This window comes from Stegostoma tigrinum, chromosome 28 (genome assembly GCF_030684315.1).
Source record: "Stegostoma tigrinum isolate sSteTig4 chromosome 28, sSteTig4.hap1, whole genome shotgun sequence".
Classification (NCBI taxonomy): domain Eukaryota; kingdom Metazoa; phylum Chordata; class Chondrichthyes; order Orectolobiformes; family Stegostomatidae; genus Stegostoma; species Stegostoma tigrinum.
In genome coordinates, this window is record NC_081381.1 from 45,736,116 (window position 1) to 45,749,326 (window position 13,211).

A 13,211-nucleotide genomic window follows, 5' to 3' on the forward strand; every position below is an offset into this window, starting at 1 on the left:
ACTTTGCTTTCAAAAAGGCCAGCGAATCCTTCCAGAACTGTCATTACGTCTAGAATTTCGCCAGACTACAGACTCTTGTAGTGTTCAAGGAAAAACGTTTATACAGTTCAGTTTACAACATGTAGGGTAAACATGTAATCATGGTTTGAACTGTTTTTTTTTAAAATCAGTTCAGAAAACATCAGTGTTGAGTTTAGAAACAAATTTGGTTTCTGTCCTAGAAGGATTCAGGGAAGAAATAACTTCAGCAGATAGGATGGCAAAGCTTCCAAATCGAAAGTTTGGTCAGAAATCTGCAAGATACTAGAACTATGAAGGTTTCAGGTGAAGATTTAGAAAGGACTCACTTAATTGTCTCACCTGACAATTTCTTTGCCCTTGAACTGTAGTTAGTTAAGTAGGGTCCCAAAATTGTTGAGAGAGAAAAATAATTTCTCTGTAATGAATGGTGATGGAATCCCCACTGCATCCCTAAACCAGCCCAGTTCATCCCCTCCCCCCACTGCACCACACAACCAGCCCAGCTCTTCCCCCCCCACCCACTGCATCCCAAAACCAGTCCAACCTGTCTCTGCCTCCCTAACCGGTTCTTCCTCTCACCCATCCCTTCCTCCCACCCCAAGCCGCACCCCCAGCTACCTACTAACCTCATCCCACCTCCTTGACCTGTCCGTCTTCCCTGGACTGACCTATCCCCTCCCTACCTCCCCACCTACACCCTCTCCACCTATCTTCTTTACTCTCCATCTTCGGTCCGCCTCCCCCTCTCTCCCTATTTATTCCAGTTCCCTCCCCCCATCCCCCTCTCTGATGAAGGGTCTAGGCCCGAAACGTCAGCTTTTGTGCTCCTGAGATGCTGCTTGGCCTGCTGTGTTCATCCAGCCTCACATTTTATTATCTTGGAATCTCCAGCATCTGCAGTTCCCATTATCTCTGAACTTTAGTTTGCTCTGATATAGATCTTGCCAAATATTTCCTGTATTAAGAGAGCTTGTTTTCCATGAATTCCTTCTGTTTAATTAAATTATGCAGACACATATGAATAAATCTAAGTGACAAGCCATCCTATTACCTAAATACAAAATAAAACAAATGATCTATTAACCAGGTTTCATTCTGGGATTTGACTTATCATATTTCACCATTATAACAAACATAGAACATAGACACAGAAAATATGGGTAAGCCATTCAGCTCTTTGAACCTGCTCTGCCATTCATTATGGTCATGGTTTGATATAGCCCTTGGGACTAACGGGATCAAAGAATATAGAGTGAAAGTGGGAACACAGAGTATTGAGTTTGATGATCAACTAAAGAGTCATATAGCTTGGAAACAGTTGGATTGAAGGATCTATTTCTGTTCTCTATGACTGATCACCCAACTTAGTACTGTATGTTTTCACTTGAATCCTGTACTCTTTGATCCCCTTAGCCATAAGAACTATATTTAGCAGCTGAGATTTCAATGTAAATAGTATCCTAAAGATGTTCATTATATATTTGAGTTTTTATTTTCTCATAGAAACAATAAAAGGTGTATTAGTTTTTTAAATTCAAGTACAATTCAAAAGGATTAATGGATTCTACACTGATTAGAAATAATAGGTTTAACGTTTGAGGAAAAAATGTGGTAGTTCTCACAATAACTCCTAAACATTAGTCAAATCTCCATTGTAGGAAATGAACAGGTTGTATTTCACAGCAATTGATAGAGTGGCCTGATTACAAACTGTATAGAACCTCTGAAACATTCATGAAATTATCTGAAGCTTCAAGTGCTTTTCTTACTTAGTCACTAGTGGTACCAACAACAATCTGTGTAAATTGTTCTCAATTGTGATGTTATCACGTGACATGAATTACAAACAATATGTAAAACATTAAGTTATGTAATTAAAAATGTTTGTTATATAACTGAATACACCATGGATACTTAGATAACAAGGTGCAGAGCTGGATCAACACAGCAGACCAAGCAACATCAGAGGAGCCGGAAGACTGACGTTTCTAAAGAAGGTTCGAGGCCCAAAACTTCCTGCTCCTCTGATGCTGCTTGGCCTGCTGTATTCATCTAGCTCTGCAGCTTGTTATTTCAGATTCTCCAGCAACTGCAGTTCCTACTACCTCTGAAACACCATGGATACTCTTTCCTTCTGCATTTGTCTCAAATTAAATCTTACTTATGCAGGACAAGGATCCTAAACAGTTGTAAACCCATAGCAAATTAATTTTGCATTAGTAGTTGAAGCAGGTGGTGAGATCAAACACCCCTGTAAAGCATCACACACTTTAGTTTGTAAATATGCCATGATGATTCCTCCTGAATCCATAGTCTAATACTGGTTAAAATAGGTTATTTCTAGGCTTAGTCATCCTGAAAGCAACTTGCTTTCACCAGAGAACAACTCAGTCACGAGGGTGAGTTCAGAATTTGTGTTCTGATAGTGTTGTGTTCCAAATTTTACCTTTGTGGCTAAAATGGGTCTAAATAACAAAACAAGAATATGGAACAAATCATTGTCAGGGATCTTAAAGTTTTTACATGACACCAAAGTGGCAGGCTGGAAAAATTGTTAATATTTGGTGAAGCGAGCTGCGAGTTAAAATCATTGTGATGGATGAAAGAACTTTAGATATTCACGCTGGTTGATTGGGAAATGTTACCACCTTCAGGTGGTCTGTATTCTCCCATGAACATTTTATCTGGGTAGGATACAATGATATCTTGAAAATTTGCATGTTGATCAGTTTGCTGAAATGTCACAGGTCAAAAATCAGGTATGTCATAATGTGCCTGATTTACAGATACAAGAAATGTGATCAGTCTCCTTCCTTCACTGTGTTTGGGGTAAAATAATGCAGTGACATTGTTTAAACTCCATTCTCTGGTTGGTGCTGATGGTTGCTTCTCTCAATTATTCCTCCAATGTGAAATATGAAGGATCATTTGAACTGATATAGTTCAAATTTAATCATTGGTTGGATATCGGAACTTCAGAGGACAAATTAGAAAACGTCAGCTATGTTCTATAGAGATAACTTAAAAGGAATTAGTTCATTTTTCTGATTTTTTTTCGGTGCTGTCTTAATTTAGGAGTCAGTGCACTGATGGATAGATTTTTGAAGTTATTGTTACTCTAAGGATCTAAGGCTGCCATTATAGTTTAAAAGAAAGTATTGATAATGCCTCAGTATGTGTATGGGTGCAGGAATGACTTTGAATTTTCAAAAATAATGTTATATGACATTTTATATCAAATAGGGATTCACCAGTATAAAGATTCCCAAGATTTCTGTCAGATCCATTCACTGTAAAGGCACAAATATTTGTAGTTTTAGCAACTATTTCTAATACTTCAAATAGCACACTTATCTGAGATTTTTAAATTTGAGGTAGCAAAAGTGTGCTAACTGTAGAATGTAGAAGAAAATCTATTTGGCGCACCTAGTACTGACATGCGTGTCTATTTCATGCCCTGGGCCTAAGGCATCAATCCCAAGTTGAAAAATTTACATTTTTTTAGACACAGAAACAGACTACCTCACTCCAATGACAATTAAGCATGGAAAAACACATCCAAAGTATGCTGGACGTGGCATGTGACATTTGTTTATACCAGAGGCTGGGTTAAAAAATCACTCATGGATGTAAAATAGAGATTTATCTACCACCTACCACTTTTACATGTCCAGAAATGAGTATTCAAAGCTGACTTGGGATGGAAATAAGCATAGAATTCTGTGTCCTGCGCTGCTAGCTAGTGCATAGAAAAGTAGAACTCTCTTGCATTTAAGTTGATTGAGATTTGCGGGATTGTATCAAAGGCTTGGGATCCCTAGCCTTTGGTTCACTGGAGCAGTGTGGATGAGAAAATTAGAAAGGGTGTATCAGAGAATGGGAATCATGCAAAACCATCACTTTTATATCAAATAATACCCTTCACTTCACTAGGCATTTAAGAATGGTTGACAGATAAACCATGGAAGACTGTAATAGTAGTTTTTGATTGGTTTAACATTTGCTGAGTGTAAGCCAATTCCAGCCTGCAGCTGATCTGCCTGGGTGAGGCATGGCTTCTTTTTAATGATTAAAGCAGTTGACATTGAAAAATCAACCAGCACAAAAAGATGAGATCTGAGGTCCGTTTCTGCCTTTTTGAAGGTGATCAAGTGTAATAGGAAGTCAATTAAAACTAGTTAGTGCAAGTTGAGGTTATGCATTCTGATTTGGAACTGGCAAATTGATTTGGTACAGAAAAGCAATGATAGAGTCATAGAATAAAGAGGGCACTCAGCTCTCGAGTCCACACTGATCCTCTGATCACCCACCCAGACCCAGACTCACCTTATTCCCACAAGCACCATGGCTAACCCATCTAGCTTGCACATCCCTGGACACTATGGAAATTTATCATGGTCAATCAACCTAATCTGCACACGTTTGGACTGTGGGAGGAAACAGGAGCACCAGGAGGAAACACTCTCAGACCCAGGAAGAATGTGCAAATTACACAGTCACTTCAGGCTAGAATCAAACCCAGGTCCCTGGCACTGAGGCAGTAGTGCTACCCACTTAGTATTGTGAGGATTTCATTTGTCTTTCTCAAGGGCTAATAATATTTGAGATTTAACTCACTTTCAGCTGAAGGTTCAGTCAGTGTCAGGATTTCCCAGTGGCCCTTGTGTAGATGAACAGCAATATGTCCAATGCTGTACCAAAATTTGATTAGTTGATCACTAAGCAGGTGTTGCCATACAGGCAGCTGTATAGGATAGAAAGAAAAAATTGGGATTTTACACAGCAAGGTATTTTTCTCTCCATTCATTCTTTGATTTTTTTTTTTAAAAAACTGAAGCATTGAAAGTGAAATAACTCCACAGAGGCTGGTATCTCGTCACAAAATCACTATTTATTTAAACATACATAGTACTTGACATTGGTCCAATCTCTTCAGAGCCAGCTCTGCGTGAGCAGACTCCTGTTTATATCAATCAGCCAGGGCTCCCTCATTGGACCAGGTTAACAAGTCCAATCAGAGAACTTGTATTCTATGAGGTCCACCTGGCTGACTTCATTACAATCACTACATCCTGCTCCCTCTAAGGCTGGAGACAAAGGCCTCTTCTTTTTCTTATAGTTTCTCCTGGGATATTGTCGCATCATGTCTGGTTCCTCCAACTCAACCTCTGACATGGGCAGCATGTATCGGACTGTAGCCCACTTGCTATGTTTTGAAGGGATTCATCATCTTCAGGTGGTAAAGGTGTCAAGGCTACAACATGCGTTGTGTCCAGTCTCTGAGGTTTCTTCAATGCTAGATAGAAGGGGAGAATCCACAGGTTCCAACAGTCTTTCTGGCTATTCTAAGGGGCCTGGTATGGTTTGCTCTTGCCCATTTGAGAGTTTACAGCTTTCATGTGATCAACATGCTTGCTTGCTCGCTCAAGACTGCCTCACCCAACCGAAGTTTGTTTGCCACAGGATCTGACCTCAGGTTGATAATGCCTCTTACTCCCAGGCAGGGCCATTCCTGTGGTTTTGGCACCAAACTCCATCCCCTGAAGTAAACTGTCTCTCCTACTTAGTAGTCTTATGTCCAGCTCTGACATTCCTGATGCTGCCTGCCCTCACCAACCTCCCACTCCCACCCCCAACCCCACCACAGGTCCTGGAAGATCAGATTTAACCTGGTGTGGAAACCTCTCCCATTAGCAAACTGTGCTGGAGCTATCCCTATAGTTGCATGAGGAATGGTCCAATGATCAAATAGGAATAGGCACAGTTTGGTATTGAGTGAAGGCGTAGACTATTTCTTTAAGTTTGCCTTCAAAGTTTGGACTGCTCCTTCTGCCAGATTATGGGGAGCAAGAGATTTTCCCAAGCAGATGTCACCGCCAAATCCTGGAAATGGATGGTCTGAAGTTTCCTTATATGCTGAATGCCATTCGACTTTAGGAAACACTCTTATTTCCCTGCTGGTAAATGATGGCCTGTTGTATGTGATCAACACTTCCAGCAGCCTGTGTATCGCAACTTTTCTACTGTCGTCCGTGTCTGACAAAATTAACTCTTAAGTATGTCCAACAACTTTGAGTGGGCATCCACAATGACTAAGGAAGTTCAGCCTGTGTAACAGCTGGTATAGTCGATGGGTAACTGATACCCAGGTTTACCCAGCCAATTCCATGAATATGGGAGACCTACTGGTGGTAATTTCTGTCCTCCTTAGCACTCTGTGTACTGCTCCATCAATGCAGGCTGTGTCGTCATCCAATCCTGGCCATCAGATATGATTTCTTGCCAAAGTTTTCACTTTGGACACATCTGGATGACCCTGGTAGGGTTTTGCCAGGATTTGGCGGTGACATTTGCTTGGGAAAATCTCTTGCTCCCCATAATAAAATGCCATCCTCTACGGTGATCTGCTGTTGTCAGGTTCTGAATTCTGGTTGTGATGGCCTGTTTTGTTTCTTCCATCACCACCAGCTGTTTTGGTTTTGCAATGAATGGACTTTTTTGTGTCCACAGTCTGTTATTGTCAGCCATTGGAAAAGGTGTCCAGAACGGATTCTTCCAGCAGTGGCACCATCTGTGTATCTGCAGGCGGGAGGCAGCTCCAGGCATCCACATTTGCTTCTTGACTTCCTGGTCAGTGTTCCAAAACTTGTAACTGTATGTACTTAAATTCAGACATGCATTCTCATTTTAACTGGAAACAATAGACGGAACGGCCTTGTCTGAGTAGACCTAGCCAGGGTTTGTGGTCTGTTACTATATGGATGTAAATTTGTAAAAGGTATTGGTGGAACTTTTCATGCCAAAGATGACCTCCAAACCCTTCTTCTCTATTTGGGTGTATTCATGCCTTGCAGCAGCCAAAGTCTGGGAAGCATACACTATTGGGAGTTCCTCTCCATTAGGCCATCTGTGAGCCAACACTACTCTGCTATCATACAGGGAAGCATTGTGTATCAGCACTAGATCTCGCTTGGGATCCTATTGTGTCAACATCTTAGACGATGATAGCTGCTTCTTCACTTTGCTTGGAAATGAGACCATTGCTAAGGCTGACCCTTTTCCTATAGCAGATGTAAGGGTGTCAGGATGGACGCTAGGTTATGAATGAACTTGAATCCAAGGAAGGACCTCAGCTCAGTACAGAAGAGGGATTTGGGGCATATTTGATGGTTCTCACTTTAGCTTCCAATGGGTGTAACGCAGTCTTGTTGACCCTGTGGCCCACTGGCATACCTGGAACACACATTTTTGCCTTCTAAGGTAGATGTCTGCCTTGGAGAAATGTGCAAAGACTACGTCCAAGTTCTCTAAGTACTCTTGCCTGTTGCTGGCACTGTCATTCAGATAAATGGTGACCTTGGGTAGATCTTGTGAAATATTCTCCATTGCCCACTGATTAACAGGGGACAGCTCAGTGGTTAGCACTGCAGCCTCATAGCACCAGGCACCTGGATTCAATTCCAGCCTCGGGCAACTGTCTGTGTGGAGTTTGCACGTTCTCCCCGTGTCTGCATGGGTTTCCTCCAGGTGCTCCAGTTTGCTCCCACAGTCCAAAGATGTGCAGGCTAGGTGGATTGGCCATGCTAAATTGCCATAGTGTTCAGGGGTATGTGGGTTATAGGGGGATGGGATGCTCCAAGGGGCGGTGTGGACTTGTTGGGCCGAAGAGCCTGTTTCCACACTGTAGGGATTCTAATCTAATAGCATTGGCTGATGATACCCAAAATGGCAGTCTTGTACTTCGGTCCAAACTCTTATGGGTATTAATGGTAGCATACTCCTGGGTATCCTCATCTGGCTGCAATTGCAGGTATGCATGCTTATGTCTATCTTCGTGAAGGACAGTTTCCTGATGCTAGTTTTGCCTACAAATCCTCTGAGTGAGGGATTGGGTATTTGTCTAATTGTGGGAAGCAGTTTATCGTTTGTTTAAAATTCCCACAAAGGTGAACTGATTGGAATTCACGATTGGTATATCCAGTGCAAGCCATTCAGCAAACTGTATTGGTGTGATAATTCCTTCACCTTTCTGCCTCTACTTTTGCATGCAAGGCACATGGCACTGGACAGGTCTTGCAGAATCATGGAATTGTTTTCTGGTGAACATGCAAAGTGTCTTTGGCAGTTTTGATAGTCCCTAGACCTTCCTGAAAAATATCCGAGTATTTAATTGCGACTTTGCTCAGGTAGCCATGTTTTAAACTAGAAGTGTTCAGCCAATTGAAGGGAATCTTTCTCAAACAATTTCGCCCCATCAAGCTTGGGCCTGAGACTTTTACTACAATCAGTGATAACTGAACTAGCTGCATCTTGTACGATACCGGAACCCAAATTGTACTCTTAATCTGTAAAGGTTCCCTGGTCTCGGTTCCCAGTCTAGTAGAGATCTTGCACAAATTTAAGGGTTGGAGTCCAGAGTGAATTTTGTTAAAGATTGGTTCTGCAATCACTGATACTGCCATGCTGATATCAATTTCCATTAGAACCAGTTGACCATTTTAACTAAATGTTTATTTTGATTGGTTCTGATTTGGATGTTGTTAAGCAATTTAACGATTCCCAGACAGATGCAGGTGCACTTTCCAGGGTGTGCACTCTCCTGGACACTGGCTTTTGAGTTCTCTGACTCAATTCAGGCTTATTTGGACTCTTACTGTCTTCAGTCTGCATACTGGCAGCAACTACAATGGATTACTGGCCTGGATCGTGAAGAAAATATTGTTTTTTTACTGTGGCGGACCTAGAGTCCCTCTGTTCAGGATATGTCCTGAATGAGGCTTTGCAATGGTATTCACTCAAGTGGTGTCCCTTAAGCTTAGTCAGCCAGGTAAAAGTGTCCACAACCCTGTAACTCATGCTCCAATTGCCACATTTTCTAATTTCAAAGCCAGCTGTACTTCCTGTTTTGAAGCCTGTGATCCAGCATCCCACGAAGGGTAAATCCAAAACCACGGGCCTCTACCAGGTGTTTTAATCCCGAAACTAATTCCCCTTGTCCTTGAACTGCTAAGTAAAACTGATTACATCTCAGAATTAGAGGAGGCTTGGGGTCATAATATTCCTTAACTAAATCTGTCATTCCTGAAATGTTTTAGTAACTGGTGCTTCAGGAAATGTTAGGTTCCTAATTACCAAAAAAGCTGCAGTCCACAAACTGTCAGGAAAATTAGTCTTTTTTTTTAAGTCTGCCTCAATGTTGTTTGTCTGTAACACACAACTCATTATTTCCACGTACTGGCCCCAGTCTTTCATGGCAAGATTGAAGGGTCAAGCTTCTCAAATAAAGGCATTATGAGAAATGCTTACCCCAACTCAAAGATGACTATTGTGAGCGAATTTCTTCAGGAGTGTATTTTTTTCCTCTCATTGCCACAGAGGTTGGTATCCCATCACCAAGTCACTCTTTATATAGGCATGCAAAGTACTTGACACTAGTGTAGCTTCCTCAGTGTTAGCTCTCAGATTGAACAGAACCTCTGACACTCCTGTTGATATGTCAGCCGGGGCTCCCTGACTGAGGCTGTTAACCTGGTCAAATCAGGGGAATCCTATTTTATGAGATCCACTTGGCTGGCTTTGTTCTAATCAATACAGAAAGTAAATCTGTAAATGATATGAAGCTGTTACCACTTCAAATGAGCTGCAGAATAAATCTGCAATACGTATGGAAGGGAAGGATGAAAAAGAATGACTAAACAAGGCATGTTTGTCTGCAACACAAGGTTAACTAAGCACCATTGCTCCTATGCTCCTTGGACTTACGTTGTTATTGATCTCACAATTCTCCAATTACTTTCTTGGGCTTATTCTAGTTACCAAATATCGTGGCAAATAAGGTTGAACGAGTTGTTTCACTTTATTTCAAGTGAAATGTTTGGAATTAAGCAATTTCATATTTTGAATATATTAATATTTGTCTAAATATTTTTAAAAAGTGCTCAACTTTTAATGAGCAATTTCATTGCAGCAACTTCATTCTCCAGAACTCTCAATTGAGAGGAATAATATGTACTCTGCCTGTTTTTTGGGGAATTGTGAATATTAATATTAGAAAGAGAATTTATATTCAAAAGAAAATGTTTGTGATTGAGGAAAACTATTACGGAATGTAAAACAAATCCTAAAGCAAAGTTTTCAAAAAAAATTGACCAAATAAAGATGTCCACCCTGTACCTAAGTCATATGATCAATCCTTCCTCAGATTTCATAATGAAGATATCTATTGTCATTCAACGCAAATGACTTCTAGGCTCTAGTTGCTGAACTGCAGCACCAGACTTGTCCCTATGAAGGGAAAGTGTGAAACAGGGATTTAACGTTTGCAACTCCACAGAGTAGATGGGAAGAGTGTGTAGGAGAAACACCAAATCAGGAAGTATATGCAGGCCAGCTGTAGCGGACAGCAAAATAGAACCATCAGACCTATAAAACAGAAAAAATGTTTTAAAATATTCAATGCAGCTCTACTTCATTCCAAATACGTTTGCCAATAAACAAAGTACTTGCTTAAGGCAAATTGATTTTAAAACATTGATAGAACTTAATTTTTCTTGTTATTTAATGCAATAACTACTACTTTGACATAAATAATATTGATTAAATAATATAGTTTCATCTATACAGCATATATGCATCATCATTACAGTTTGTGCACTGTCTTCCTGTATATTGAAGGCAGCAATACTTTTGAAAATTCAGAACACCACTTGAGCTTGTGATTTGCTACATTATTATCTGAATAGCATATGCTATCCTTTTGGTATGTTATATGCTCGAAATCATACACCTTGTAGGGAAAACCTTGTGCATCATGTTACAAAATATGGTACAAATTAAAATGGTATTTAAAAATTCAATAATGAATACACTCATTATTTAGTGTGCATATATGTATAATAAAAACAGAAAATGCTGGAAATACTGAACAGGTTCATCAGTGGAGAATAACAGTTAAATTTTAAGATCTGTGACCTTATATTACAACTAGGTGAAAGTGACATACATTTCAGCCTCAACAGTCCTTCATTTAATAGTTAATCTGTGAGAGATGTTTTGTTCCTGTTTGCTAAAAGCAATTAAACTTTCAAAGATAATAAATCTGGTTGATTTCTAATTAAATCAATCATTCCTTTGAAGAGTGCATAGCAATTGCACCCATAAACCTTAAGACAGCTGTTACTCATTGAGGTTTGAGTAGACACTTTCTTTGAGATGTTGCATCAAGATAGAGATGTCATCTTTGAATGGCAGGCTGCAGCTCTTTCTATGCTGAAGGGCATCCAAATGACCCTCTAGCTTTGAAAGCTCACCTACCATCCTTAATCGGATGGTAACAGTGGCCTCTGGTCACTATTTTACCATGATACAGTGCCAACTCAAACACCACTGACTCCAATGTCTGGGTCCCAACCCAAAATCCTAGTCAATGCACAGTCTGAATTTCTGGAACTTGCTGATCAACTTATGCTATCACAAGTATGGAACAAATGGTATAAGCTGGCCTCTATGTTTAAGTTGTCACTGGGTCTACATGTTAATTATTATGAAGTTCTATGACTAGCTCATTGCAGTGAGTTGAACAGCCAAAGAATACTTTTAATTCTGTGACAATGGTTATCACAATGCCAAACAACCTCTTCGAAACAGAAAGGGAACTATTTAAACCATTCAATCTCATTTGAGTATGTAAGATGTATGGTGATGAAAGCAACTATTCATGTAATGAACAAAAGCATTGCAGAATCTCTTTCTATTGCAAATTTCCTCACACTGTTTGTCATTTTCACTGAAATCAATGAAAAGTGGATGAAACTTAAATGAAATGAAAATACACTCCCTCAGCACGTACTCAACCTGACTGAATTTTAACAGTCCTACTCACCTCCAATGTAAACTACTTTTTTCCAGACTTGTGACTCAAGGACCCTGTCATGGGGGTAGTTGCCTTGGTCAGTCATGAAGAGGATCATCACCACTGCAGCAATATACAGGAGAAAGCGATTTCCTCCGGCCAATAAAAAGGTACAAGCTACGATGGCTGAGGCATAAGGACATGGTAGGCCACGGTAAACAAATGGGATTCCTGACACAAAAATCATGCCAAAAAATTAATATTATCCTGGGAATCACAGACAACAATGGTCAGAATTCTGTGCCAGATGGCTTGATCATTCAGATTAAATAATAGGAGCTTACAAATTCACTAATTTTATCTGGCAATTTTAGGAAAAGCAAAATGTACCTGGGGCAATTAAAAGGCATTTTCTTGATTACGATACATGCACATTTAGGCGACAGTTGTAAAGACTCCTTCCTATTTATTTTATGATTACAAATATTTTGGCTCACTTCGCCACTTTTTTTTGCTTTGTGCTAATGCAAGTTGTGGCAGCAAAAAAAAACTTGATCAATGCAACAACAATAAAATATTAATCTCTTGCTACCAAATCAGAAACTTACACAGAGGACATGGCTTCTACGACTCTTTACTCAGATTCTTAGAAGAAAGTATCAGTCAATGTTATGCAACAACTTTCCCTAAATGGGATACACTGCTGGGAGCTCTGCATAGTGGAAAGTTAATGTCTATTGCTTAATTAATGGCACGATACTACAGCTTATATCATGTACTAATGTTCTAATAGTTAAATAAACTCTGAGTTTTAAGCGTATTTATAGAGCCAAGAAAGCAGGTTCTTACCACTAGAAAAGAAGCAGAGGCGCGTAAACACAGCCATAACGTAGCAGATGACAATCACACCATCTAGAATGCCATGGGCCTGCAGCAAGAGTGAGGTTGCAATTCCAAATGTTGTAAAATCTGCAAAGTCATCCAGTTTAGCTCCTGTAATCAAATGAAATCCAAATTAATAGAATTAATATATTAATAAAGTACAGCAGTTTGGATGTGGCAGCTTCATCATGCAGACTGCAATTGCCAGATTTTGGTATGTGATTCATTTGATCTATGAATTTGAACAAATTTTCCTAACAAACATAAGTGCAGTGGCTATTCCAAAAAAGCCCCTCCAAAATAGAGTTAATGTAAAGTATGACATTATAAAAAGTCTTCATTTATAAACGTCATACAAAAGCCAAATTTTCTCTGTTCATTAAACCAAAGCAGCCGCTTTAGACAGATCTATTGTCATGGGGGAAGTATACTTTTCTCTTAACTGAGTTCCTATTGT

At 39.9% G+C, this 13,211-nt stretch overlaps 1 protein-coding gene across 4 annotated transcripts in view; it reads right to left on the bottom strand.

Moving 5' to 3' along the window:
- Positions 1–4,892: 4,892 nt before the first annotated feature.
- The window catches only part of tmem269 (transmembrane protein 269), a 90,175-nt gene continuing 81,856 nt past the window's right edge, over positions 4,893–13,211 (bottom strand). For all 4 annotated transcript variants that reach the window (XM_048561594.2, XM_048561592.2, XM_048561593.2 and 1 more), the window contains 3 exons: positions 12,722–12,865; positions 11,903–12,103; positions 4,893–10,443 (listed from right to left, as the gene is read on the bottom strand). In XM_048561594.2, the coding sequence (XP_048417551.1) occupies positions 10,334–10,443; positions 11,903–12,103; positions 12,722–12,865 (455 nt within the window). In that variant the 3' untranslated portion in view covers positions 4,893–10,333. The remainder of the gene's footprint in view (positions 10,444–11,902; positions 12,104–12,721; positions 12,866–13,211) is intronic.